This window comes from Calypte anna, chromosome Z (assembly GCF_003957555.1).
Source record: "Calypte anna isolate BGI_N300 chromosome Z, bCalAnn1_v1.p, whole genome shotgun sequence".
NCBI classification, from domain to species: domain Eukaryota; kingdom Metazoa; phylum Chordata; class Aves; order Apodiformes; family Trochilidae; genus Calypte; species Calypte anna.
The window spans coordinates 31,998,999-32,024,903 of NC_044274.1; the positions used below are offsets into that span (position 1 = coordinate 31,998,999).

Below are 25,905 nucleotides of genomic sequence, written 5' to 3' on the forward strand. Positions count from 1 at the left end.
AGTTGATGTTCTCTCTCTTTGCCATTGATATATTTCCCTTCAGTGAAGCTTACATCTACATGGCATTTTGAAAGTCATTATTGTTTAATTCGTGCATATTTCCTTTTATTTTTACATAGTCTCTATTTATTTGAATTGCTTTCCAATCAAAATTACAGAAACAATTTGTTGTTTTCTGTGAGAAAAAAGTATTTTTACACCATTATAGCTGCTTAAGAGGCTACATAATTAAGCTGTATTTGAATATGGTTTAGTCTTGAGAACTTAAAAACTTTAAAAGCTTTTGTTGTTGATCTGTAAACAGGTTACACCTGTTTCTTAAAAAGCTGACAGGACTCCATCTGCTGATGGCATCAGCTGTTTTTCACAGTGATCTATAGTATGATCATCATACATGTCGAAACAGTGGAATTCTCATAATTTAAGTCAGTCTGTGCAACTTAACTAGGTTATGTGATCTTTGACTTCTACAGTGAACTGTGCTAGTTCACAGAGGGCACACTTTAGATTGGCACAGGCCCTTAAAAAAGAAATATCCTAGTGTCCTATGAAACTAAAAGAGACCACAGAATCATTACAGAAAGATGACAATTTTTTTAAGTGCGTATAACCCTCCAAGGTCCAGTGTAGTGTCTGATTTACCCTTGTGTGTCCATGAACAGCTGTTACTGTTTTCCTCAGTCACTCCTTATTCACTACATTAAGCAAACCTCATTGATTAGTTGTTCATCTTGAGAGTGAGCCTGATAGCATGAGTCTTCTACATTTGTTTTGTTCCCATTTTCCTCATGACTTTTTTCCACTGGAGATGGGGAAGGCAGATGACTACATTTCTACACCACTGTCTTGTCTTTGACACTCATGGGTCTCTATTTTCTGTCATCTGGAAGGAGGGCGTCTTTCCCCAGTTTTATTCTTGAAGGACAGTTTCAGAATGAAAAGTCCACAGTCCATACAGCCTGTTAAGATGAACAAACTTTGCAGTGACCTGCTTTTCTTGTTTTGTGCAAATTTGGGAGGGTAACAATGGGTCTGATAGCTGACCTAGTTTACTAATTTTAAGGTTCTCCATATCCATTAAATATATTTGTGTATACATGTGTATGTGCATGGAAAGAAATGTTTCCAGCCATCTCCTTTTTGACATCACGAGAATGTACTTATTAATATTGTATAATATAACCAGAAAAATGGTAAGCAATTACTAAAAAGTTGAATAGACTCCTTTTATATTTTGAATAAGCATCTCACCTTGATATTTACTTTCTGTTTACTTCCTTTAAGTCACCTTGATTCTCTTCCTCCGTACATATCTTAAAATGTCAGCGATTTGTGACCTGCAGGAATCTAATGGAATAAAATAACTCTGTTAAATCAATAGAAATACTACTATAAGAATATCAGAAATGTCATAATCATAACTAGAAGTTAGAAAAAATGTAATATTTTTAACATCTACTAAATTTGGAATGACCAGTGAATCTAAATTTGATTTGACTGACTCCGAGCAGCTTTAACTGGGAGACTGCTCACCCCTGCCTTGAGGTGGATTTTAGTTATGGAGATCAGCCTGTCACAGGATTTGCAAGAGAGTAAATTCAGTGTTGCCCTTTTCACAGGTAAGGGGGCTTGGACTAAGTACAAACAGAAGAATCACATGAGCCTTTATCAGCTGTCAATATTTAGAACAATTTCTATTTTGGAGACTACAAAAGGAGTAATATCTGTAATCCCAAGCAGACTGTTTGATGTTCCATTGTATGTTCCTTGTATGAAAACTATAGGACAGAGCGACCAATTGTGCTGAACAGTTTAATTCTTCCTGTGTCTCAGTGTACAAGAAAATTATTTTTGTAGTCTCATACTAAATAAATAGTATTTAGCCTATGGATTCTAGTGTCCTTTAATGTGATGTCTTTATATAATTACTATAGCATCATTTGGGGGTTTTGATCTGTGCTTTTTGCATTGCACCAAGGTTTTTTTCAGTAAAAAATCTCTCCACAGTTGCTGTAGAAAGTTAAAAAAAGACTTTTAATGAAAGAATGTTTGTGAAGTGTCAATATACCTGGTAAGCTATTCAATTGCTTTGTTGCTCAAGCAACAGGTCTCAGATTTTGAGAATGTCTGTTTCACAGCAGATTGCACATCTTAGCAAATATTTTTTTATAAATGTGCAATATATTGTTTACTATTCAACTATATGTGTTATATGTATATTTATAGTCAAGTAATTTCTGCTTTTTATTTCAAAAGCATTACTTCAGAACATATTTTTATAGAAATCATCTCTGAAGTACTGCATTTTTACTGGCAATTCATGGGAGAAAAAACATCTTGCAGATATACTTCATCTTATTCTGGAATAAATATTCCAGCAGTATATGGCATGCCACAATTTACATGAATAGTAAGGACTGTCTACACAGTGCAATAAAATATATAGATACTTTACTGAGTAGTGTCTGAGCTAAAAGTTGACCAGTGTGGGCTTTTTTAAGGAAATGTACCTCTCACTTCTGAATTTCCTCAGGTTACAACACTGAATCAAGTCAGCCTGCCATGGTGCCTGCCATAACAATATTACATCAAGTGTTTGGAAGTAACTGTACTGATCTTTGGAAGCTGAGATTCTTAATCCCTGAATATATACAAGTTTTGAATAGTACTTTGAATAATATGTACCATTTGATTTTATATGGCTAGAATAAATCACCTTCATGTAATCTGAGTTAAATAGTAAATACAGTATTTGCAAGCTACTTTTGCTTCTATGTATAATAGAAAATATATATATATATATATATATATATGTGGAATATAACAAGTGTATTACTTCTTACTATTCTTTCATAGTAATTTACTAAGTAAACTATCTTATTTCAGAGACAATTGAGTGTCGTTACTTATAGTTTTGCCCATGCAAAAATCATAATAACCTGAATAGTTCTTACATGTATGATATTATAACCTACTTATAAATAATGATTTGTTGCTGTAATTGTTGCTTGGTAATTTATAGTTCTGTCCTATATGTTCAAGAGCACCTTTTGGTACCAAAGGAGTCACCCTGAGATCTGGTTGTTTTGTTTTTTTAAATCAACCTATGAAACTACTACTCATTCTTTACTATTTTTCACATGTGTTTTGAAAGATACAACGTGGACAATTATGCAGCATAACAATACCAACCTAACCAGAGTCAAAAGTGCTACTCGAGAGAACCCCCACACTGTGTTTTTCAAGTACTCTGCCAGCTTAGACCAGCTTCAGGCTACAATTAACCAAGCAGAATACTGTGAACAGGAACTTGCTTACCACTGCAAAAAGTCAAGGCTTTCAGATAAGCCAGGTAAGTAAAACATACAAATTGTAATATGTCTCACTTTATTTTACTGGCTACTAAAGGTACTTATTTCACATCAAGGTTACGGCACTTTGCTACCATGGAATTCAAACTACTTCATCTATCTAGTTCTCAGATTTCTGTAAGTTACCAAGAGATATTTGAACCAGAAGACACAAATGTCTGTTTATAATGATCCGAGAATTAAGTGCTCTCACATTTAATTTTTTCCATAATCAGAGATTATTATTAGCAGAGCTCCTGTTGGCCTGCCTTCCAGAGATTTTTAGTGAAGCAATTATTGAGGAAATACCTCTTTGAAGAAACACAAGCTAGTGCATAGGCATCAGCAGAAGTTTATCAGTGAGCATTTTTGAATATTTGGTATACATATAATACTGGGTGCCTGGAAAAAGCACTGGTAATATTAAATTTTTACTGTCCAAGATAAGCATTCATAGGATAAAAGCAATAGCTACAATGTGGATTATTGACAAAAATATAAATGTTTTAAGGAAAAATTAATGGGGTTCCTCTGACTTATTGTAAAATGAAAAGAAATTATATAGTCTACTTAAATCTTAACTCTCATTGACACAGACATGAAAAGTCTTTACTGTGAAAATCCAACCTATGTATTCCATATAATATGAGAGTAAAAGTGTCATTATTTCTGTCTTTTTTAAAGCTAAGTAAAATTGTTTTACTTGTCCATCAAAATTCTGAAACTGCTCAAATTCATTTATTGACAGTCTTTCCTAATAACCAGAGATCAGGACTCTGAGTGCAGCAGTCTTTGGCTTTGTCTCTAAACTTTTTCCTTAAATATTTCTCCTTTATATATGTCATGGACAACACTGGATTTATCATGACAGAATTTATTCTTAGCAGAATATCTGCTTTTAAAGATCTCTGCAGCACAGAGGTGAACCCACAGATTAAGATATCCTACTGACTTTCCTTTTTACCTATGAACTCAAAATTGAAGTTATGGTTCGATGTTCAAAAGCTGGGTCTATACCAAGAAGAGGGTCAGAATTGTTCTCTGTAGGTGTTTCAAATCCTTTGTCTATATTAACTGTCATATAGATTAAGTGAAAACCAAAAACAACAATCAACCCCATCTTTTCAACTGCCCAGTTACAGCAGAGTGATGAAGCTGGAAATAATGAAAAAATTAGGTCAAAGAAAAGAAGAGGGAAAGACTAGGCAAGCAGGACCATATGCTCATTCACCTTCATTCTCAGAAAAGCAGGTTTTCCTAGAAAACTAAAAGAGTCTAATCAGTCAGTTGTGAGTTGTGCTAAGCTACCTAAAATTTAGAGCTTTGAAGCTAGAAGTAAAAAGTGAGTTCTGCAGAAAATCACTTTTTAATTAAACACTACCATAGACTGTACCAATTGTATTTTGCTGTTCCTCTGAGGAATGGGTTTTGGTTTGTTCTGATAGAGAGAACTCTTTCAGAGAGGCAAGAGAAAGATAGTATCTAAGGATGCTCAGTGGTGGCTTCTGAAATGACTCTGCTTTAAAAAGTCACTGAGTTTTGTGAATGATGATGATGATTTAGAAACACTTATAGAAAACTAATGCTTCGGTTTCTTAAAGCCACATTTTTATAACACTTTAGAGAATGTATTTAATTTGTCTCATTTTTTTCTAGCATTATTCATTAAAACTCTTTCTTAAAATAAAATTCTGAATTTTACATTCCATGATTTAGATCTGTCCCTTTTTATTTCAAGGGTAGTTACCATTAATAGATGACTTAATAAGGACAGATCCCCTTTAGCTCATTCAATCACAGTAACAGTAAAACCAGATGAAATTCCTGGGAGAAGAAGTAGATACCCTATTGTAGATAAAGACTTCTTTTGAATGGAAGTTCTTACCTACAAGAAAAAAAAAGAATTTAAAAAGTGAGGATTTTTCAAAATATATGTGGTGGTACTTTTTTTCAGAGAACTCAACTGTCTGTGCACCTAAACTGTGCATTGAAATAGTTATTGTTCTGAGTGTCTGTACCAAATCAGCAGGAAAGAATATGAGTTTGCATAGTTCTACTATCACAGAATTACAAATCTCTGGCCAGCTGAGGTTGGAAGCAACATCCAGTTGTTGTCTGGTTTGATATCCCCGTTCAACACAGGCCAACAAGAATCAGTTACCCAGAACCATGTCCAGACATCTTTTGAATGTCTCTGAGAAATCTGTGTCAGTGCTCAGTCACCCTCACAGTGAAAAGTGTTTATTGATGTTCAGGAAGAATATCCCATGTTTCAGTTTGTTCCCACTTCCTCTTGTCCTGCCACTAGGAACCACTGGAAGAAAGCAGGTCTCAGTTGTCTTTACACTCTCCCTTCATGTATATATGTATTTCTTTTTTTCTAAACTATACAGTTCCTCTTTTCCCAGTCTGTCCTCATAGGAAAGATACTTCAGTTCCTTAATCATCTCTGTTGCCCTTTCTTAGATTATCTTGAAAATTTCCATCCTTGCTTTGCAATGGAGAGCTCTGAACTAGACACAATTCTCCAAGTGTGACTTTACCTGTGCTGAATGAAGGATAAGGATAACCTGCCCTAACATGCTGGCAACATCTCAATTCATTAATGCAGGCCATGATGCCAGTAGTCCTCTTTGCAACAAGGGCACACTGCTGGCTCAAGTTTAACCTTTTGTGTGTCAAGAACCCCAAGTCATGCTCTATCAAGAATTTTTCCAGATGGATGACCTCCAGCATATATTTCTGCCTGTAGCTGTTCCTTCTCAGGTGCAGGTTTTTGCAGTTCTCCTTGTTTAACTTCATGAGGTTTCTCTCAGCCCATTATCTTAACCTTCTTCTGAATAGCAGCATGACTCTCTGGAGTATCAAACACTCCTTCCAAACTCTGTGTGTGTATAGACAGCTAGCATGTTTGATAAACATTGGAAAACCTGGATTATTTTTACACAATGATCACCATAGTGGATGTAGCTAAAGAAGACCTGACAGACTCACCTTTAAGCAGTCAAGCTATCTACAGTTAAGCAAAACTAGCAATGCATAGATAAACCGTAGTTAAAAATGGGATGCATCTAAACTGACAAGAGTTAGTGTATTGTGAATATATGCTAAAATATTTCAAATAATATTAGTCTTTGAATACAAAAAAACATAGTCTCTTTTGTCTCTGAGGCTATGTAAGTTTTCCAAGTATCCTCCAATTTTCCATCTTTTTCTTTCTACAAATAGTAATCATGATAAGGGAAAATTCTATTTTTATCTTCTGAAAATACTAAGGTCATGACACCTATTTCAAAGCAGGAATAACAATCTGGGCTAATCATTATGAGTGTGCAGCATTTCAGTAAATACCCTGCTCTTGCACTGTGGCATGAAAAAATTGCAACCAGCTTTTCAACATACCCCAGTGTCCCTAGTGAAAGTCTGGAATGTTAGTTCCTAACTACAATATTAAGGCACGCTGAATGAAACAGCAGAAATAGTCTCCTTTTTACAGTCTTAGTTGCTGGAAGGTTTTTAAATGTTGTCTGATAAATTATTTTTCTCCAGGTTTTCTTCCTTCTGTGATGACTCACAAGCACAAACACTTATAACAGGCATAGGTGCTCTTATGCAAGTTTGACTTTCCCAGAAACCTCTCACGCTATTTTTTGGCCTGATGGGCTTGCAGTTGTGTGGTAATGAATGCAATTACTATGTTTACAAATTCAAGAGACTGTCAATGTAACAGAGAGGCCTTATCTGGTGAGAATCTAGAGTGAGATTTAATAAACAGTGACAATTTTAAGTAAAGCTGAGATTAGGGTATATTTCAATTTGTTTCTGGGGCCTGCTGATGAAAACTTGGAGCTTCAACAGTGAATAAATGTGCATCTATAAGTAACTCTAATTTAACAGTTCTTGATTTCTTCTCATGTCTTGATTTCTTCTCATGCATATATCACCCTTCTTATTTCTAATTTTAGGTGATTTGGTTTTTTTTTTATGTTTCCTATCATCTGTTCAATATATATTTCTGTGCCTGCTTGGCACAGTCTTAAACCTTAATCTGCAGTACTCAGTACTGTAACATTAAGGAAGTACTCAGTTTTGCCATTTTGCTACAAAAAATGGGGATGGGATGAACGATACAGAGGTGTAATAGGCTTGGGAAACCTCACTTATGTTCATCAGATGTACCAATTTTCTTATGGTAGGATTGTTAATATGATTTCTGCTGTGTCTAAGTATACAAATTCTGAATCTGCTGCCTGTGACCCAAGGCTGTCTTTGGGCATTTCTGATTTCACTCTTCAGCTACTTAATGTTCATCGCAGAAATGGGTAATAATAGTCTACAGCACTCTTGGTAGTAGGATGAGATAATTTCTGCATTGCTTTCTAGTAAAACTTCTCACTCCATTGCTTCTTGTTTGATGGTCTGAAATGGATCTTTACTTGGAAACACAAACTATCTTGATTTTTTTTGACAATGGTATCTCTTGTTTTCATGGAACATTTAAAAACAAATTACATAAATAAGCTAAGTGATTGTCTGTGAATTCCCTTTTCCACTAATGCAAGCAAAAGCTGTGACAATAATTTAATACCTGATAATTACATATTAAAATGAATAATTACTTAAAAAGTAAAGGTAGACTTTAAAGGTAAACAGTTGCTGTTAAAATATTTTAGATCTGAGAGGTGATTTTTCTCTGCTTAACCCTTTGGAAAGTTGCTTGAGTTAGAAAGACTGGCCACTGATTTTCTCTAACCTACCTTTCAGACGGGATGCCATTGAGCTGGTGGATTGGAAGAACCAATGAAACACAGACTTACTGGGGAGGTTCCTTTCCTGCTGTAGGAAAATGTGCTTGCGGATTCGAGGGTACCTGCATTGATTCCCAACACTACTGCAACTGTGATGCAGACAGAGATGAATGGTGACTTTCTACAGTTGATTATATACATTACTTTTTCCTGGAAAGTAAATAAAGAAGCTGAACATTTAAAATACAAGGCTGTTTTAAATTAAAATTACCACAGTGTCACCCGCTTCTTTGACACAGAACACATTTTCTTACAAAATTTTAGCAATATGCATTATTATTGCTAATTCTTTCCCTCTGAATTCTGAGGGTTTAATTTTATAGAGATACTTTCTAGTTCTTTAGTATATTCCTAGTTATGTATTAAGACATAAACTTTAATCTTTTTTAAAACTTCAGCTATTAGTTTTAGAACACTGAGTAATCATAGTTAAACAGTTCACTTTAAATAATCAGTTAAGTATTAGCATAAATTTAACGACATTTTTAAATTTAGTTATTTTTCTCCCTTTTTTGTCATTTACAATTTAGGTAATTAAAATTGTATGCTGTTGTTATCATCAAAGCAAAGCACTAATATGGAATCCTATTCTAAAAGGATAGAAGTATTTCTAAACTTTAGAGTTTTCACTTGTACATCAAAAATTAGCACTTTTTTTTTGTTTTGTTTTGTTTTTTTCATTACTCAGTTACAGAAAAAAGCTTTCTGAAAAAATATGTTCATTTTTTGTACACGTAGCTCCAGGATGGAAACAGAAAATTCATGCAGGGAAGGTGCTAATGTTTGTAAAAGAAGGGGGGGTGGGAAGGAGAGAAAAGAATCACTATTTCATTCAGGACAAGGAACTCATGGCGTGCTGATCAAAAGGGTTGTTAAACTCAACCATGTTCTTAGAGAAATGTTTCTTGCTTGCTTTGAGGTGTGTGTCTCACATTTAAGCTATAAGCAGTGTGAGGTCTAGATTGTCTTCTCTCTCTCAGTTTGTACAGTTGTTTCTGAGCTATTTGCTTTGCCCATTAAAGAGAAGATTCAGCTATGAATGGAGTAAGAGGAAGATTGAATTTTACAGAATAGTCTTCAGTGACTGAATACTTCCATGGGTCTAGGAGAAAAAAAAATTAGGAACAAAATTGGTGACTACAAGATTTATAAGTACAGTTCTGACACTAAGTTAACAAAGATTTTTAAAAAGTTACTGGATGTGTGCTCTGAGTGGTAGGTTGCCTATTTTTTGCCTATGAGTTATATAGAAGCTCTTTTTCCTGTGCACTCAGCATGACTTTGTAATTTTCTTTCACTTTTTTATTTTTTGACAAGGTGGAAAAAAAAAATTAGCCTTATTTGAAAGTTATACTAAGCCTTTTAATAAAGAAGAGACAAGCTATTGTAGATCTGACATGTCCGTAGCAACATAAAATTACTGACACGGGCAAACACATCACCTTATGAAGTCAGTTACATACCCATTTATGTCAAAACCAGTTTTCTAATGCTTAGGCAGACAATTGCAACCATAAATCTACCCACTTCCCATGAAATTGTTTCATTCATGTCAAATGATCACAATACCAATACTAAAACATGGTACTGATATATTCACAGTTGCTTGTATTAGCCAGAGTTATGCAGCACTTTTTTCATATTTTAATTATTTTCTTTTTCCCATGAATGTGTAAAGTATAATGAAATGTTCATCAGAAACATTTAGGATAGCTGTCGCTTTTGTTTTACCTTTTCAGGACTAATGATACTGGATTCCTCTCCTACAAGGAGCATTTACCAGTAACTGAAATTGTTATCACAGACACCGACAGACCAAATTCTGAAGCAGCTTATAAACTGGGGCCTCTGCTTTGCCGTGGAGACAGTAAGTAGCAGCTGCAGAGTTTTACTAAGCAACAATGGGTTTTCACCACAATAAATTTTAAATGCTTGCTAAATAGCCTAAGATACACTTTTGTAAAAACATCATCCAGTTCCTTTAGACATTAGATCCAAAAAAGGCAAAGCTACATGACCCAGTGCAAACCAGGATAGAATTGTGAAATAGATTCTTTTATGATACACACCAATAATGAAGGCACAAATAGGTATAATTTTCAAACAGGTATTTTCACTATAAACGCTAGTGTTTTCCCTCAACCTTAATTAAGTTACAAATAAAGAATTATATGAAGGGCAACTCAGAACATGTTATCTTATCTTGCGAGAAACATATCCTTCACTAAATATAGAATCATAGAATCAGATGGGTTGGAAAGGACCTCTGAGATCAACAAGTCCAACCCTTGATCCACTGTCACTGTAGGTACCAGACCATGGCACTTAGTGCCACATCTAGTTTCTTCTAAGAAACCTCCAGTGATGGAGAATCCACCACCTCCCAGGGAGCCCATTCCAATGTCTGATCACCCTCTCTGTAAAGAATTTCTTCCTAATATCTAACCTAAACCTCCCCTGGCAGAGCTTAGGTCCATGCCCTCTTGTCTTACTCTGTGCTCACCCTGTAAAAATGCTGCCTGGGGTTGTCGTAGGCAAACTGTGTGTGTACCTTCATCACCAAACCTTATGCGTAGTAAGTCCTCTGAGTATTTGTGCATTAGGAGACCTATACTATGAGATGTACATTCAGTATATGCACTATCTATGAGAAAAACTTAAACACATAAGAATTTAAAATTTAGAAAATTGTAATGTAATTCAAAATATGGAGTTTATACATCCTGAATATGTATGAAGTAACCAGAAAAGTATCATATTCAAAGAAATAATTTAAAGATAATGAAAAAACTGGAAAAAAAATTGATATTTTATTGAATATCTGTGATGACATTTCTGATTTCACTAAATTCCACTGACAAAAAAACAGTGGATTTGTATTTTGCCTATGGCTGAATAAAGGTTAAAAATACTTAATAAAATTCTTTTTTTTACATCAAATACCGTCCTATGAGTTGCCATTAACTTCACTATTTCAAATACTTATAAACCGCTATTATGATGTTTTGTTTTCTTTTTAAATTTCTTCAGCTTTTATTAATAATATAAAATGAATACTAGTAAAGAAGTATCTATTTATACTTTGAGATTCATTCAAGAGACTGTATAGATAGATAAATATAGATAGATAAGTAGGATGTGTTTATTTTCATGTCATCTCTACTTTCATTCCTGTGACTTGTCAGGTAATTATATCTGGAAGATTTGTTAACAGATGTGTGTTATAGCATTGCATTTTAATTTTCTCATGAAAATTTATGAGAAAAAACTTCACTCTGTTGGGTGCTTCCTTTTCAAATGTCTGATATATGATTATAAGCTGACCATTTATCATATGTATGAAAGAACCATTAAATCATGGGGTTACAGTATAGGATTATGATAAAATTCAAAGTAAAAACAACCTAAGAAGGTCTCGTATTTGCAGCAGAATCAGCTGTGAGCTCAGGCCAGGTGTCTCTGTGTGATTCTGTTATTCTGTGATTCTCTCAAGCCTTTGTCAGATAGAGGCTTGAAGAATCCAAGGATGAAGCCAGAACTTCTCTGAGCAGCCTACTCTGCTGTTTGGCTGTCCTCACTGAGCATATCTTTTTACTTCAAACTTGAAACACTCTTTGTTCAACTTATGCCCATAGTCTTTGATACTCGCACCTTACACTGATGTAAAGAACTTGGCTCCACATCATTGAAAAATTCTCTTTAGGCGGGAGCCATCAGGCTGCTGTCAGATTCCCCACAAAGCTATTCTTCCTCTAGGCTGAACCAGCCCTGGTTCCTTAGCCCGAAAGGCAGGAAAAGTGATCCATACCTGAACATTCTGGTGGCCTTCTCATGCTCAGTCTTGTTTATCAATATTTTTCCTGTACTGGAGGGCCTAAATTTGGAGACAGTACATAGATGTTTTCTCCCAAGTGGTGAGTAGAGTGGAATAAGCACTGAGAAAATAATCCTCAGGCTGTTCTTACATATCAACAGGCCAACATTGTGACCAGGGACAATTACAGTAATGAAATACAATTATTTACAGCCTATGTTGTACTAATAAGTGGGGGAATCTCAGTTTCAGTATTCATCAAATTCTCAACTACTAATAGTTACAGAACCTGGCCCCAGTTATGTCATGTCTTAAAACACAGAAGCCAACTATCTCTCCAGGGTGAATGTTTAAAACACACAAGCTGTTCACACACTCATTCACCTCCCTGCCTTTGTGTGGTGTTTGCTTAGTCTGAGTGATTGAATTGATGATAAATTTCACACTGATAATAGAAAATCACAGGATTTCTAGACAAGTTGAAGTAGAGAATTTTAAAATATCAGAATAAGCACAAGAACTCAGAGTCTGAATGTCAGATAAAGAATTTTGTAATGTCAGAAAATATTAAAGAATTTTACTTCAGAAAGAAGCAGTTTGGGACGGAAATAGTCTCCATGAAAAGGCCTTTCAGAACACAACAGGCAAGGATAAAAGTACAGAAAAAAACTTGAAAAGGAGCATTCACTTAAATTGTTTAGTAAGAGCAATAGTAATGTAATTTTTCTTAGCTGTTTACATTATAACGAACAAGACAGAAGGAGACAGCTTGGGTTTAGGAAAGTAGGAGAAAAAATTTTGAAAAAACAATTGATAATTTACAACAAAAATCATAGAATTTTGACAGAAAACAGTGCAAGAAGGTGTTGAGTAAAAATTAACGGTACAATAATACATAATAGCATATGTAAGTATGAAGAATCATACAGTAAGCTATATAATCTTTTCACTTATTTTTTGTCATGTGTCATATATCCTATATATGTAATATATTATCATATATGCTTTTATATATATATATTACAATATAAAATATGTGTTAGAGAATATATAATATATAACAGATTATACATTAAATATATGATAAGTTATGTTAAAAAATTCTCATATACAACACAAATGTATTATATAAGTTACCATAAATATTCTATTCTATTATTTCAGCCATTATATTGGAAGCGGCTGTGTATGACTTTACTAGAGTTTTTGCAACAGTCTTTATATATCAGCAATATTTTTTTTAATAATTTTTTTTCAAATTCAGTACTTCAGAGAATGTAAAGAGACATGAGTTGCAGTAATGTATGGATTCTATATGTTAAATTTCATACTGGACTAAACTGATTAATTAAGTACAAACTCTTTGTATGATCAGCAATTATATTAGCAACACTTTGAATCTGTGGGAAAGAAGTAAGCTATTATTAGTATTTTTTAAAAATTTTATTTTATTCTGAGAATTCAGACACCCATGAGGGTATATTTAAATATTTTAGTAACACTTATTTTCTTCTGCACCATTGAATAAGTGGAAAACAGAAAAAAGAATGAGTAGCAAATACCCATCTCTCACAATTCTTGTCAAACAAGGAAAAATAAATATTCAAATTCACAAGTGTGATTTGAACATTTTCTAGAGAGTTTATTGGTTATTTATGTTTCTGTCCCTATCTGAATTCTACAGTTTTCATAGATTATATCCTTTTATTAAGGATGGCAGTTTTTTCCCTTCTGACAAAAATTCTTCAGAATAACTCACTAGCCTACCATAAAAAAGTGCAGTAGATAGTTTGCTTTTGTTTTTGAAACACTTATTACTTCATTAATCCAAACCCAGATTATATAAATATCTTATTGCATCAATAATATATTCCATAGAGGATAGATACTTAGGTGCAAAAGTAATTTTTTATTCCCATAGCAAAATTATGTAGGCTCATAAATACTTCATTGAATTGAAGTGTCATAAACCACTCTCCCTTGACTAGGTTTCCAAGGTAGAGTTAGATCATTAAGTACTTTTAAGAAGCCCTGTATGAGAACTCAAATGTAGTTTGGTAGAAGTTGCATATTCATTGCATATTTTTAGCTTTCACTCTTACTTAATATTAGTAATTTAATTTCTTTATGATAGATTTTATGAGCTGACTATCTTCAATAGAGTGTCTAACTTAAAGAAACGAGAACAAAACAGGAAAGAGTAAACTCATATAAGGGAAATAATAGCAAAACCAATATCAGTATAATTCTTTTTATATTTATAGTTCTATTCAGATATAGATGATTTTTTTCTCAGCACTTTGATAGAGATAGCTACGATGCTGAAGTGTGATGAAAGTAGTAATTATACAGATAGACAAATACGACCTTTTAAAGAAGTTAGACCACAGGATTTGATGACACTCAGTTCTATACATGTGAGCAACATTTACCCATTTCTACCATGTTTGAAGTATATAACTAGTTCAATTCTGTATTCCCTTTTCTGCTGTGCAATGCAATACATCTAATAAATTGTATGCCAGCACTGCTGATGTAAAATTGAAAAATATGTCTAAATATAATGAAGGTTAAGATTCAGTTAACCTATGTCAACTAAGTCATGTATCAGAAAAGATTTTAAAGCATAATAGGACAAAATCAACCTTTGTACAATTAACAGACAGAAGTGCTATGGTTTAAATTAAAAAGAGGCATCTCCATTGGTTTACAGGTGGCAATGCTGACATAAATATTGGTCAAATATAGAAAGAAATATAGATAACTAAAACATTATAGGAAGTGATGATTTTCCTACTTGATTTTACACAGGAATAAAATGAAGCAATCTCGCCTTCCCAACTCCACTTCCAAAATAAAACAATACCAAACCCAAACAAAACAAACAGATAAATGAAAAAACCCATTACGATACAATAATAAATTATCACATAATTTAAAAATCAAATTAAGAGGCCAGATACAGAGGATCATATCAAAGGCAACAGGCAATGTTTTCATCAAGTACTGGTAGTTTAACCAATTAAAGGTTAATAGGATCTAAAATTTACAGTAAGCACTCTTTCTACAATATGAACTCCCAACTTTACTACAGTTATGCATTTATAATCTGATCACATTTACATTATAGCGACTTTCAAGGATCCAGTTGATATAAGAGAGATCAGAAGCTGGCTCTTACATAGAAGAAAACTCTCAGCTGGAAGGTCTTTCAGTATCTTTTAAGTGTTTCAAAAAATTTGTCTAAGAGGAAGAATATGTGAAAGTTGGAAAGTATATTAAAATGATCTCTTCACAAAGACTACAGCTGCTTTAGAAATACAATTAGCACCTCCAGATTATTAGCAGTGTGCCTTAACTGTATCAGAGAGTAGTAGTCAGAAGAGTAGTATGTTTTCTGTCATTTTAATTCAGCATTTTCTTTCTTGTTTGGAGAGAGGGAAGGCTAGTAAAAAAATATAGAAATACAGAAAATGTTGCTTTGCAACTTAAGACCTTTATTTTCTCTTTCTCACTCTCTCACTCACTGTACCCCTGAAGTTTCACAATGAACGAATGAGTGGTGTAACACTTAGGGGTATCAAGAATTGAAACATATCAAAAAAAAATTATCTTTGAATGAAAATTTGGAGCATTCTACAATTTCCACTGGCACAAATAGTGCACAGTTATTTTGAGAGTTAATTTTGTTATCTTAATAGCTAATTTATCTCTTTATCTCATTTTTCCCTTTTTCATGGTAAAATTTCTAGTTAGGAAGACTAGTTGATACATGCCAAAAGCTAAAATAATTTTTGCCATGTCAAAATGATGCTGTTTAATTTATAACAAACATGATTATTTTTTTTTTTTACTCATAGGAAGGCTGCTGACTTTCTACTAAAAAAAAATGTTAAAATCATTGACTTTCTAACTACATGGTGCTTGGCAGTTCCAGAAAACTAAAAAGGAGACTGCGAGCCAAATTCTGTAAAGGGAAGAAACTCTATTCCCACCCTGAGTTACAACACCATAAGATAATTTGTAATACACTTTTGCAATATATTTTTGCTAGATCTATATTTGACATGCTGTATTGTTACAGCAGTTTAACATTCATAAATAACACAATTTTCAGAGCTGGATAAAAGAACAGCTAGATAAGAGAAAACAGGAAATTAAGAGAAAGAATAAAACTTCCTGTCCTTGCCCTCCCCCAGGATCTTTACAAAGATCATTCAGAAGCTTCATTGAAGCTAACTGCATCATTACTCTACTAGACTACTACTGTCACTATTGTGTCTCTTTTAATTACTAGAAATGTTTACCAATTTTGTATAAATTACTAGTATTAAACTTCCTATTGCATTTGAATTTACTCGTAACAACCAGCCCATTATTTTTAAATCACTGTTATATATATTTGTGTCATAACTGTGGTGAAGTTTGTTCTATGGGAGCCATGACCTGAAACAATTGAACTTAAATAAATAAAATAAATGACATAACATAAGTGAATAAAACTGATCCCAATATGTAAGGTCACTGCCTTGTATGACTTCACTTTGCACAGGATAACTCCAAGGACACCATCAGGAAGCAAAGGAGAGCTAGGTCCCAAGCCAGAGTTTCTTCTCCCAGCCTAAGCCATCTGTTCCCACCTCTGCCCTGCCATGTAAAAGTTGTCCTGATGGCTGCTCTAATTTGTGGTGGCTTGCAGTATTCCCAAGTGGCAAGTGTCAGAGAAAGCAATTGACATAATATGTATGAATCTCCTGCAATGTTCCTTTTCTGGGTGAGAAATCCAAAACCAAATGAGTAAATGGACTTTGATTTTACTTTGCTGGTCTGTGGACCAGGCCTCTTTGTCGACTGTATCATTAATATTGCAGATGAGAGAGAAACTTGCAAATTTTTATTTATTTTCCCTCCTCCCTCCCACTGTCCCCCAAAACACAGTGTCTGGAGGAAATATAATTTTGCATAGTATTTAAACTCAGATTACAGCATTATCAGCAAAATGTGAATTGGTCTTACACAATTACACAGGAAGTTATTGAATGTCTCATTTGATCTAGAAAGCAATACAACTTAATAAAGAAATACAGATACATCTTTAAGAATTCGGCAATCAAAACAAGGTACTTCTAGGTGAACAGCATAGATTCAGATTATGTTCTTATTAGAGGAGGGTGCTATTAGAGATTTACATAAGCTTTTTAATAATCAAGAACAAAATCTTAAGGGATTATAATTAAATACCAGCTTTAATGGCTTGTCATTGGATTTATGTAAATAAGAATGCGTATTAATTTCTAAACTGCAGTTAGATGAAGATAACTTCATAAATATTTAGTTTATTTTATTATTCCTTCCACAGACATTACTACGATCTGTATCCTACCTTCTCTGTGGTACCTGGTAAAGCGTCACTAGACTACAAAAATAACAAAACTCTTTTGTGTTTTATATGAGAAATATACACAACTGTCAGAGTTATAGCTTATGCCAGATAATGTAGGTATAACACTTAATTCAAAATTGTTATGGAATGATAATACTAACCGGACTGTCTAGCTGAGATGTCAGACATTTCATTTCACATTAATTGTCTGAACTGATGGTAATTACTCTTGCCAAATCACTTTCTGTGACTTCAAGAAACCCTAGTTTTTCTTTATAAAGCTACACAAGAGGCTTATTCAGAAATTAGACTCTGAACATTGCAACCCGTTGAAACTTGGGCACTTTCATTTGTTTAATACAGCTGTTTATCTATCACTTCACATCTTTTATTTTCACAACCAGGAACATTTTGGAATTCAGCATCCTTCAACACAGAGACATCCTACCTGCATTTCCCTACCTTCCATGGAGAGCTCAGCGCGGATGTCTCATTTTTCTTTAAAACTACTGCTTCTTCAGGAGTGTTTTTAGAGAACCTGGGAATTCAGGACTTCATAAGGATAGAGTTATCCTGTAAGATCTTATCATTATTGTTGTTGTTGTTTTTATTATTATTGTTTTCAATAGGACTAAATTACAATTAACTTAAAGGGAGAATTTTCTAAAACTGTTCTCTTGCTTTACCACTGTTAATACTGCTATTGTAGCGTTATAATTCCCCCCAAAATTCCACCACTGAAATTATAAAAATATATCTTCAAGGATAATTCTTGCACCAGAGGTTTCGTAATCTAAGAGCACAGTAATCAGCTCCTGACTGCTCAAGCTTTTCTTCCTTCCCTTTCTCATTACATTCCTGCCACTGCATTGTCTCCCTCCAAATTCCAGGACCAGGTATTACATCTGGCTGCTGGGAGATTGACTCAGTTGCAATGCGTGACTCAGATCTTCTGTGTCATGGTATCCTTACTTAGTCATACCTCCTCATTTTTATTTTTATTTTTATTTTTATTTTTATTTTTATTTTTATTTTTATTTTTATTTTTATTTTTATTTTTATGTTTAAATATCCTTTTTGCATACTTAAATGTTTAGACTTTTACACAATATTTTTTGTTGTACAAGAGAAAATTATATGTCTCACTAAATTTAGCAAGATGACTAATACAGAATGAAAGCTTTCTCTTAGCTGACTCAACATTTTAGTCTTATATTGCTCATTTCTAAAAGGGAGAATATTTCAAAGCATAAAATGTTGTTTCAAATAATTTCACATAATGCAATATATTACTATAGAATATAGGATATAGAAACATTAATGCATCTTTCTTAAAATGTAAAACATTTTGTTTTCTTGTTTATTTGCCAATGTTAATGTCTTACATAATAGAAACAACACAGAAAAGACTACTGTGTTCTCTTCTGTAGGAAGTTTAATTTCAGAACACTGAGCAATGTTTAATTATTTTTTTATCACAAACCATAGTGATGGCTTTGAAAAATATCATTTTCAACAGCATTTTGTGGAAATTCTGTGAACAGGTGAATACAATAGCATTATAATCACAGTGTTACATAATGAAGAGAATGTACTGAGTCAGCACTTCTGTTGAGAATCTTCGAAGCAATGATGACATTCTTGTCTGATGAATTAATTTCCATTTTGAAAATAAACATTTAATTCATGTAAATGCTAAAAAAATACTTCTGAGAGCTACTGGTATTCAGGAAGTTGGCAGAAGATCATAACTAGTTTTTTAGAATAAATATACACAGACAAACTCGTTACTTGTTCCATTTACCTATGAACATACAAGCTACTGTATATTTGTGGGTTTTATACTACTTGTGACTACTGTGGTATGAGAGAAAATGAAAGGCTGAATTTGTATGTATTTTCAGCATCTTAAAAGCTCTTTATTTTGTTAATTTTCAGCATGCACTTTTTCCCCTCCAGAAACATCCTAATTCAATGAATAGACAGACCTATTCTTTTTTATGCATCATAGCTAGGAATGTTTGTAGTGGAATTGGAACTATGTGTATCAGTCAAAAATGAGCAAAATGCTCCTCCATCATAGCTACCATTCTCTCTTAAAAAAAAAAATATATATTAAACACCTTGAATATTATGTATTTATAGAATCAGTTAGATTTCATCTTCATGTACTGTTTCAAAATAAAAAATACATTTCCTTTCCTTTAAAATCTAAAGTTTAACATTATTTTCAGGTCTGTTTTGCCTGGTTACATGGAGTTTCTATTGCTTTTATTCTCCTAATGTGTAGTTGTTCTGCTTTTGATTTTGATTTTTTTTTCTTTTACCCCTCAGTAGGGGGAGACTGATCTGTCAACTTTCTCCAAATGAAAAAAATTTATCCTAAAAGTAATTTTACTGACAAACAGCTTTTGGACATCCTTAATTTATTATTATTGTACAAAACATTGCTGATTTTTTGCAAAAGAGATAATTTATTACAAGGCATTAATTTTAAAAATTTAATGCCCATTATTATATTATTATCTTATTTTAACTGAAACAGCAAATGCTATAGCACATGAAGCTATATGTATTTTTCGTTTTGTTTTTCTTTCTCAGGTTCAGCTGTTATGAAAAAATACCTTATAGTGACTAGACCAGGGGACTGTAAGCATGCAGCATTAGTCTGCCTAAAGATTGGCCAAAGTGGAAGGAACTTAGAGGATAAGACTTCTGAAGTAAACTTTTGTCACACAATCAATCAAACAATCAATAAATCAATCAATAGTAACCCATTAAGCAGTAGGCTAGACCTTAGAGTAACTTGTTCTGCCACTTAGTCATTTTGTGAAAGACTTAAATATTATATAATTTAAATGTCCTTTTTTACTGTCCTCTTTCTAGCTCCATCTGAAGTGATTTTTTCTTTTGACGTTGGAAATGGACCTAGTGAAGTTTCAGTGCAGTCACTCACTTCCTTAAATGACAATCAGTGGCATTATGTGAAAGCTGAACGAAACATCAAAGAGGCATCCTTGCAAGTTGATCAGCTTCCTCAAAGGTCACACACTGCTCCACCTGATGGGCATATTCGCTTGCAGCTCAACAGCCAGCTTTTTGTAGGTAGGCATTCATTCAACAGAATAATCCCTAGCTACCATAATGAAAATATTACAAGATAAAGGAAAAAAACAAAAAGGGGGGGAGGGGGAGGTGCGGGTAGGGGGAAAGAAAAGAAGATGGTTACTGGGCCTTTTGAAACTGGTATGATAGGATGAGAAATTTTTAGAAAAATCCATGGAGCTTTCTACCAGAATTTTCTTTTTAGTTTTGTTTGAAGAACAACTAAAGGATCCTCATTTGCACCATTTTTGATATTATGTCATCAAATGAAGGAAGATGTGCTATTATTTTCCTGCAATTTCAAGGAAATTTATTTGTCTCTCCTTATCCAGGTTCCCAGTAAAGCTGTGAATGTCCTATCAAAGGACATATCAAAGGTCCTGGGTTGGACAGAGTTTTGAGCAACCAGATCTAATGAAAAATGTCCCAGTCCGAGGCAGGGGGTTGAAGTAGATGGATAGACCTTTGTCTATTACAACCAAAACCATTCTGTGAACATTATCTTTGCTGGCTTCTGTTTGCTACAGAATTTAATCAGATAATCAGACTGTGTTTTCTTGGTATTGAAAACAAAAGAAAGGAATTATTGTTTGCTTTCACATAACAAGGAAAAATCTGGTTCTATGGTTAATTCTGTCTAAACTATGAGAGCTTAAAAGAAGCATAATATTTCTGCCTTTGCACTTTAGCAAATACATTAATGCATTTAGATACAAGATTGGAAAGGAGAAATGGAATATAAAAACATAATTAATATTGATCTAGCTATTACATAGAGCTATGAAGATCTATGTATCATGTACATGGTATTGTTCTTAAAATAATATTTCTAATTACTAATTTATAAGTTTCTTGTATATATGTATGGTAGACACTATAAAAGAATGTGGTCTGCCCTACTTCTAAACAGGTATTCTCGGAAACATATCATATTAAATGAATATATATTTCAATCTCTACATGATGGGCAAGAGTGTAGTAAAAAGGAACTGTGCTATGAAATGATAGCTACAGAAACTGAATCCTTAGGAAAAAATTAAATGGAGAGGGAAGACCTTCCGTACTTGGACAGGAGTTCTGAACTATCCCACAACAGGCATCAAAGATGGTAAATGAATACAAGACCTAAGATTGAAGAATTTTATATTTTTTGGTTTTAAACTCTATTTGTATCATTATATTTATAAGTTCAAATTAGATAATTTTGTGTTGGCAAGGTCTGATCTGTGGAGCCAAACTAAGAAATTGTAATTCTTCAAGTGTTAATGGTAACATCAAGCCTAAACAGTTTCCTAGTGCTTTTGACAATGTACTGATCTCTGGTTCTTCTGACCCCTCTCTCAAACAATGTAATATTATCCTAAGCCATATTGACAGCTACAATTTCTTGAAATTCCTATAAAGTAATTGGCCATTAAATGGAGTGTTTTGGGTTGTTTGGAGGGGGTTTTTGGTTTCGTTCGTTTGTTTGTTTTGGATTATTTTTTATTTGGATGTGGGGTTTTTTTGAGGGGGAGGTTGTTTGGGTTTTTTTGTCAAAAATTTCTAGTAAATTTATTTACATTCATCTTCTGTATGAAGGTGACAATTCAAAACCAATTACCTACAAGCTTTCCAACTTCTTTTCTTTATATAATATTCAAATGAATAATTGTATTAGCAAAACTGATTCTGTTGTTTTGTTTCTGGTGTTGTGAGTTTTTTCCTCTCTGAAAAGTCTTGGATATCCGGGGAGTAAAATGAAGTAACATTCACTATAGCATCATGTGCCCTGAAGTCCCCTAGGATTTTTTACAGTTACTTGGAAATAATTTGGAGCAGAACTGATAAAAATGACATTTGTTTAATTTTATTCAGTCAAAACAGTGTTTCTGAAGTGTGATATGACAAATCACAATGGTTTGTTTCAATCATTTGTGTCATGTGTTTCCTGAATGCAATTTGCATGTGTTTGTTCCTACTGAAGTAAGTTTTTCTGGGTAATCTTTTTCTGCAACAAGTCACATACTATTGTGTGGATCAGTATGGTGTATAGTTTATTTTTGTAATGAGGTAAAAGTCTCTTGAAAATGCAGCATTTTCTTTTTCACAATTCTTTGTCAGCTATTTTCCTCCTTCAGTTAAATACAATTTTCTTCAATGAAGGGAGTAATGAAACTAACTGTTCAAGTACTTCCACTGACAGTTCACAGGTAGAGACTCGGGGTATTCTGCCCAAGTCTGTGAAAGTATCTAGAGAAAAAGGAAACACACAGTGTGCAGAGAATGACATTAGAGGGTGCATGCTAATTAAATGTCATCTCATTTGCCTAGAATCTGCCCTAGTCACCCATCAGTCATTCATTAGCATAATACTTTGATCTCTTCAGGCTAAAACACCCATTATTTCTTAGATGCATATACTCTGGTTTTCTTAAAAAGACAGAAGTACTGAAGCCTAAAGTTGCTATCAAAATGCTCATTTTAGCAGAAACAATATAAAAATCTTCATATTTTTAGGTGATATTATGCCATTATGTCTGTAAATAGCAGCAGCTATGTCAAGATAAGATTTCCCATAAAACAACAAGAGATCATCACATCTATTGAAACCTGTAACCAAAAGTTAAGTGGAAATACATAAGAATTATAGGTAGTAATCTTATATATATATATGGCTGTACCTTTCCTTTTTTTTTTTTTTCTTTTCTCTTTTTTCCCTCACTGTATCTCTTCTTTTCTCCTCTTTCTTCTCGTCCTCTCTTCTCTCTCTCTCTCTTTAAAAAGAAAAGGAAAATCATATCATGGTATCTTTCTGTGCAAAATATCTGTTTTCCATTAAAATCTTAGAGGGTTAACTTGGATTATTTGACAAAAAAGAAATGAGATATGGTTTTAAAGCTATTTGTAAATATTTTCACATACATGGGTTTATACCTTGGAAGTTTGAGTAGATTTTCAGGGGTTGTAAACCCAAAAGAGATTTTGACACATCAGTTCTTCTAAATTTTAAAAAATTCATATGAATTTATTTCAGGTGGGACAGCATCCAGGCAAAAAGGATTTTTGGGATGCATTCGTTCATTAAAATTGAATGGAATGGCCCTTGACCTGGAAGAAAGAGCAAAAATAACACCAGGAGTTGAACCAGGCTGTCCTGGACATTGTAGCAGCTATGGTAACCTGTGTCACAATGGTGGAAAATGTAAAGAGAAGTACAATGGATTCTCCTGTGACTGCACTTTCTCTGCCTATGTTGGTCCATTCTGTAAGAAAGGCAAGCATATCTTTTAGATTTAGAAATTATTAAATGCAGGACAATATATTCAAGAACAAAATCTTTACAGCTCTTTAAAGATATATGTAAATACTTGCAAAATAATTCTGTTTTAATTAATGTAGAGAAACATTCAGCTGAATCTGTTTAGTAAAGGTAAGTTTGGTAAACACTTGTCTTCCAAAGATGCATTTAATGTTATACTGTTTGAAGAAGAAACTTCAGTGACTGAAAGAACCAGCATTTTTCCTGTATTTTTACACAACTCCTGTGATTCTTTAATATTAGAATAAAGCTAAGAACAGCAGTTTTATTGTAAACTTTTAAATTTCTTATTTCATCCTAATCTTAAAACTAAGATTAAATTTGAAAAATAAATAATTTAACACAGGACCCTTAAACTTCTTTCTGCTATAAAAAAATAAGATCATTTGAAACAAGACTGAATCCATGTTTTCAGTCATCCTAAAGGAGTTCTTTGGTGATGGTGTCATACTGGCCTATAATCACAGGTTGTCAAGTTTGAATTATATCTAGAACTTTCATAAAATGTATATAATTCTTATCTGATAAAAATTAATTCCTCCATGTATTAAATGCATTCTGGAAAGTACCCAATGTCTTAAATGTTGTAAATCTATGTGCCTCTAAATAAGTGGCTACAGTATCTGTCCAGCTACCACTGCCACTGCAAGATTAAAGGACTGTTATGAAGTCCTTCCATATCCATTGCTCTGCAGCTAATAATATTGAGTGTGGAATGCTACTTTATTTCCCCTCCTCAAAATGTAGCAGAAGAGACAAATGGTCACACACCATGATAATTGTTCTGCAGGGGTGAAGTAGTTTCTCTTTTTGAAAGTGGAGTCTGGTCTACAGTAATAACTTTCAATCACCTGCTGTCAAAGAGACTGAGCCAAATTACAGGGATTTCCAGAATTTTTTCTGAAATGTGGAGGTAACTGTAGCAGACAATTTCCATGAGAAATCACAGAGATACAGAATCCCTTTATTAGTGATTCATTCATAACAAACACCATAATCCAGTTTCTGTTCTCTTTTTCTTTCTTCTACTCATCCTCTTTTTCCACAAATGTGTTTCAGGTGTGGTCAGGTTTAATCTGTCTGTTAGGATTCAAACTGGTGCACCCTTTTTTGTAGGAGCAGTAGATACTGGGCTATATATCTTGCAGAATGGGATATATGGGTCTTAAAGATATGAAAAACAGGAAAAAACTTGAAAGCATGTTCAACACTACACAAAAAGCAGCAGTGCTTCAGATGTAACAGATATTTAAGACACATGTCTGTGCCCAGGTTTGGTCTTTTTTTTTTTTTCCTCTAGTTCTAAATACTAGTTCCACTTCTATTTCTTTTTCATCTTTATAAAAAATTAAAAAATACATTTTATTTTGTCTTGTGGCAGCAGAAAAATCTTTATTCTTGTTTTCCATGATATTTAAACATCAAATTCTTTTTCATTTCAGAGGTCTCTGCCTATTTTGGGACTGGCACTTCTGTGACATACAATTTTCAAGAATACTACACCTTAGCTAAAAATTCCAGCTCTCATGCTTCTTCTTTCTATGCTGACATGACATTGAGCAGCGAAGCAATTACATTTGCATTCCGAACAACACAGACACCAAGCTTACTGCTTTACGTTAGCTCCTTCTACAAGGAATATCTCTCAATCATTCTCATTAGAAATGGTGAGTGTTCAGAGAGGCTCTCTGGAAACAGTGGGAATGTCATAGTTGCTAACTCAGATTCACCCTGGTTGTCATATGTGAACCACAAACAATATTGTCCTCATGTTGCTCTGAATAGCCTATTTATTTTCAGATGCACCAAGCAACGCTTTCCACATGGAAAGCTTATTTTTTTGTAATTTTAACTTTTATTATTATTTATTTGTTTGTCTGTTTTTAATTATGGTGGTTAAAATACTTATTTCTGAAAGTCCTTTGGAAATGCTGTACAAGACTTCAAAAATATCTTTTTAAACGTGTGAAATTAAAAGTTTTTGAAAAAATTTTAAAAATTTATGTCCAGTTTTGGGCCCCTGAGTTCAAGAAAGACAGGTAACTGCTTAGGAGAGTCCAGCACAGAGCCAGAATGATGACTAAGGGAGTAGAAAATCTCCCTTATGAGGAAAGGCTGAGGAAGCTCTGGTCTCTTCAGCTTGG

At 33.5% G+C, this 25,905-nt stretch overlaps 1 protein-coding gene across 1 annotated transcript in view; it reads left to right on the plus strand.

The window, feature by feature from the left end:
• The window catches only part of LOC103539490 (contactin-associated protein-like 4), a 204,947-nt gene that overhangs the window by 164,224 nt on the left and 14,818 nt on the right, over window positions 1-25,905 (plus strand). Inside the window, exons 13-19 of the mRNA XM_008506002.2 lie at window positions 3,155-3,352; window positions 8,115-8,271; window positions 9,898-10,025; window positions 17,760-17,930; window positions 20,242-20,460; window positions 23,477-23,716; window positions 25,204-25,428. Of these exons, the coding sequence (XP_008504224.2) occupies window positions 3,155-3,352; window positions 8,115-8,271; window positions 9,898-10,025; window positions 17,760-17,930; window positions 20,242-20,460; window positions 23,477-23,716; window positions 25,204-25,428 (1,338 nt within the window). The remainder of the gene's footprint in view (window positions 1-3,154; window positions 3,353-8,114; window positions 8,272-9,897; window positions 10,026-17,759; window positions 17,931-20,241; window positions 20,461-23,476; window positions 23,717-25,203; window positions 25,429-25,905) is intronic.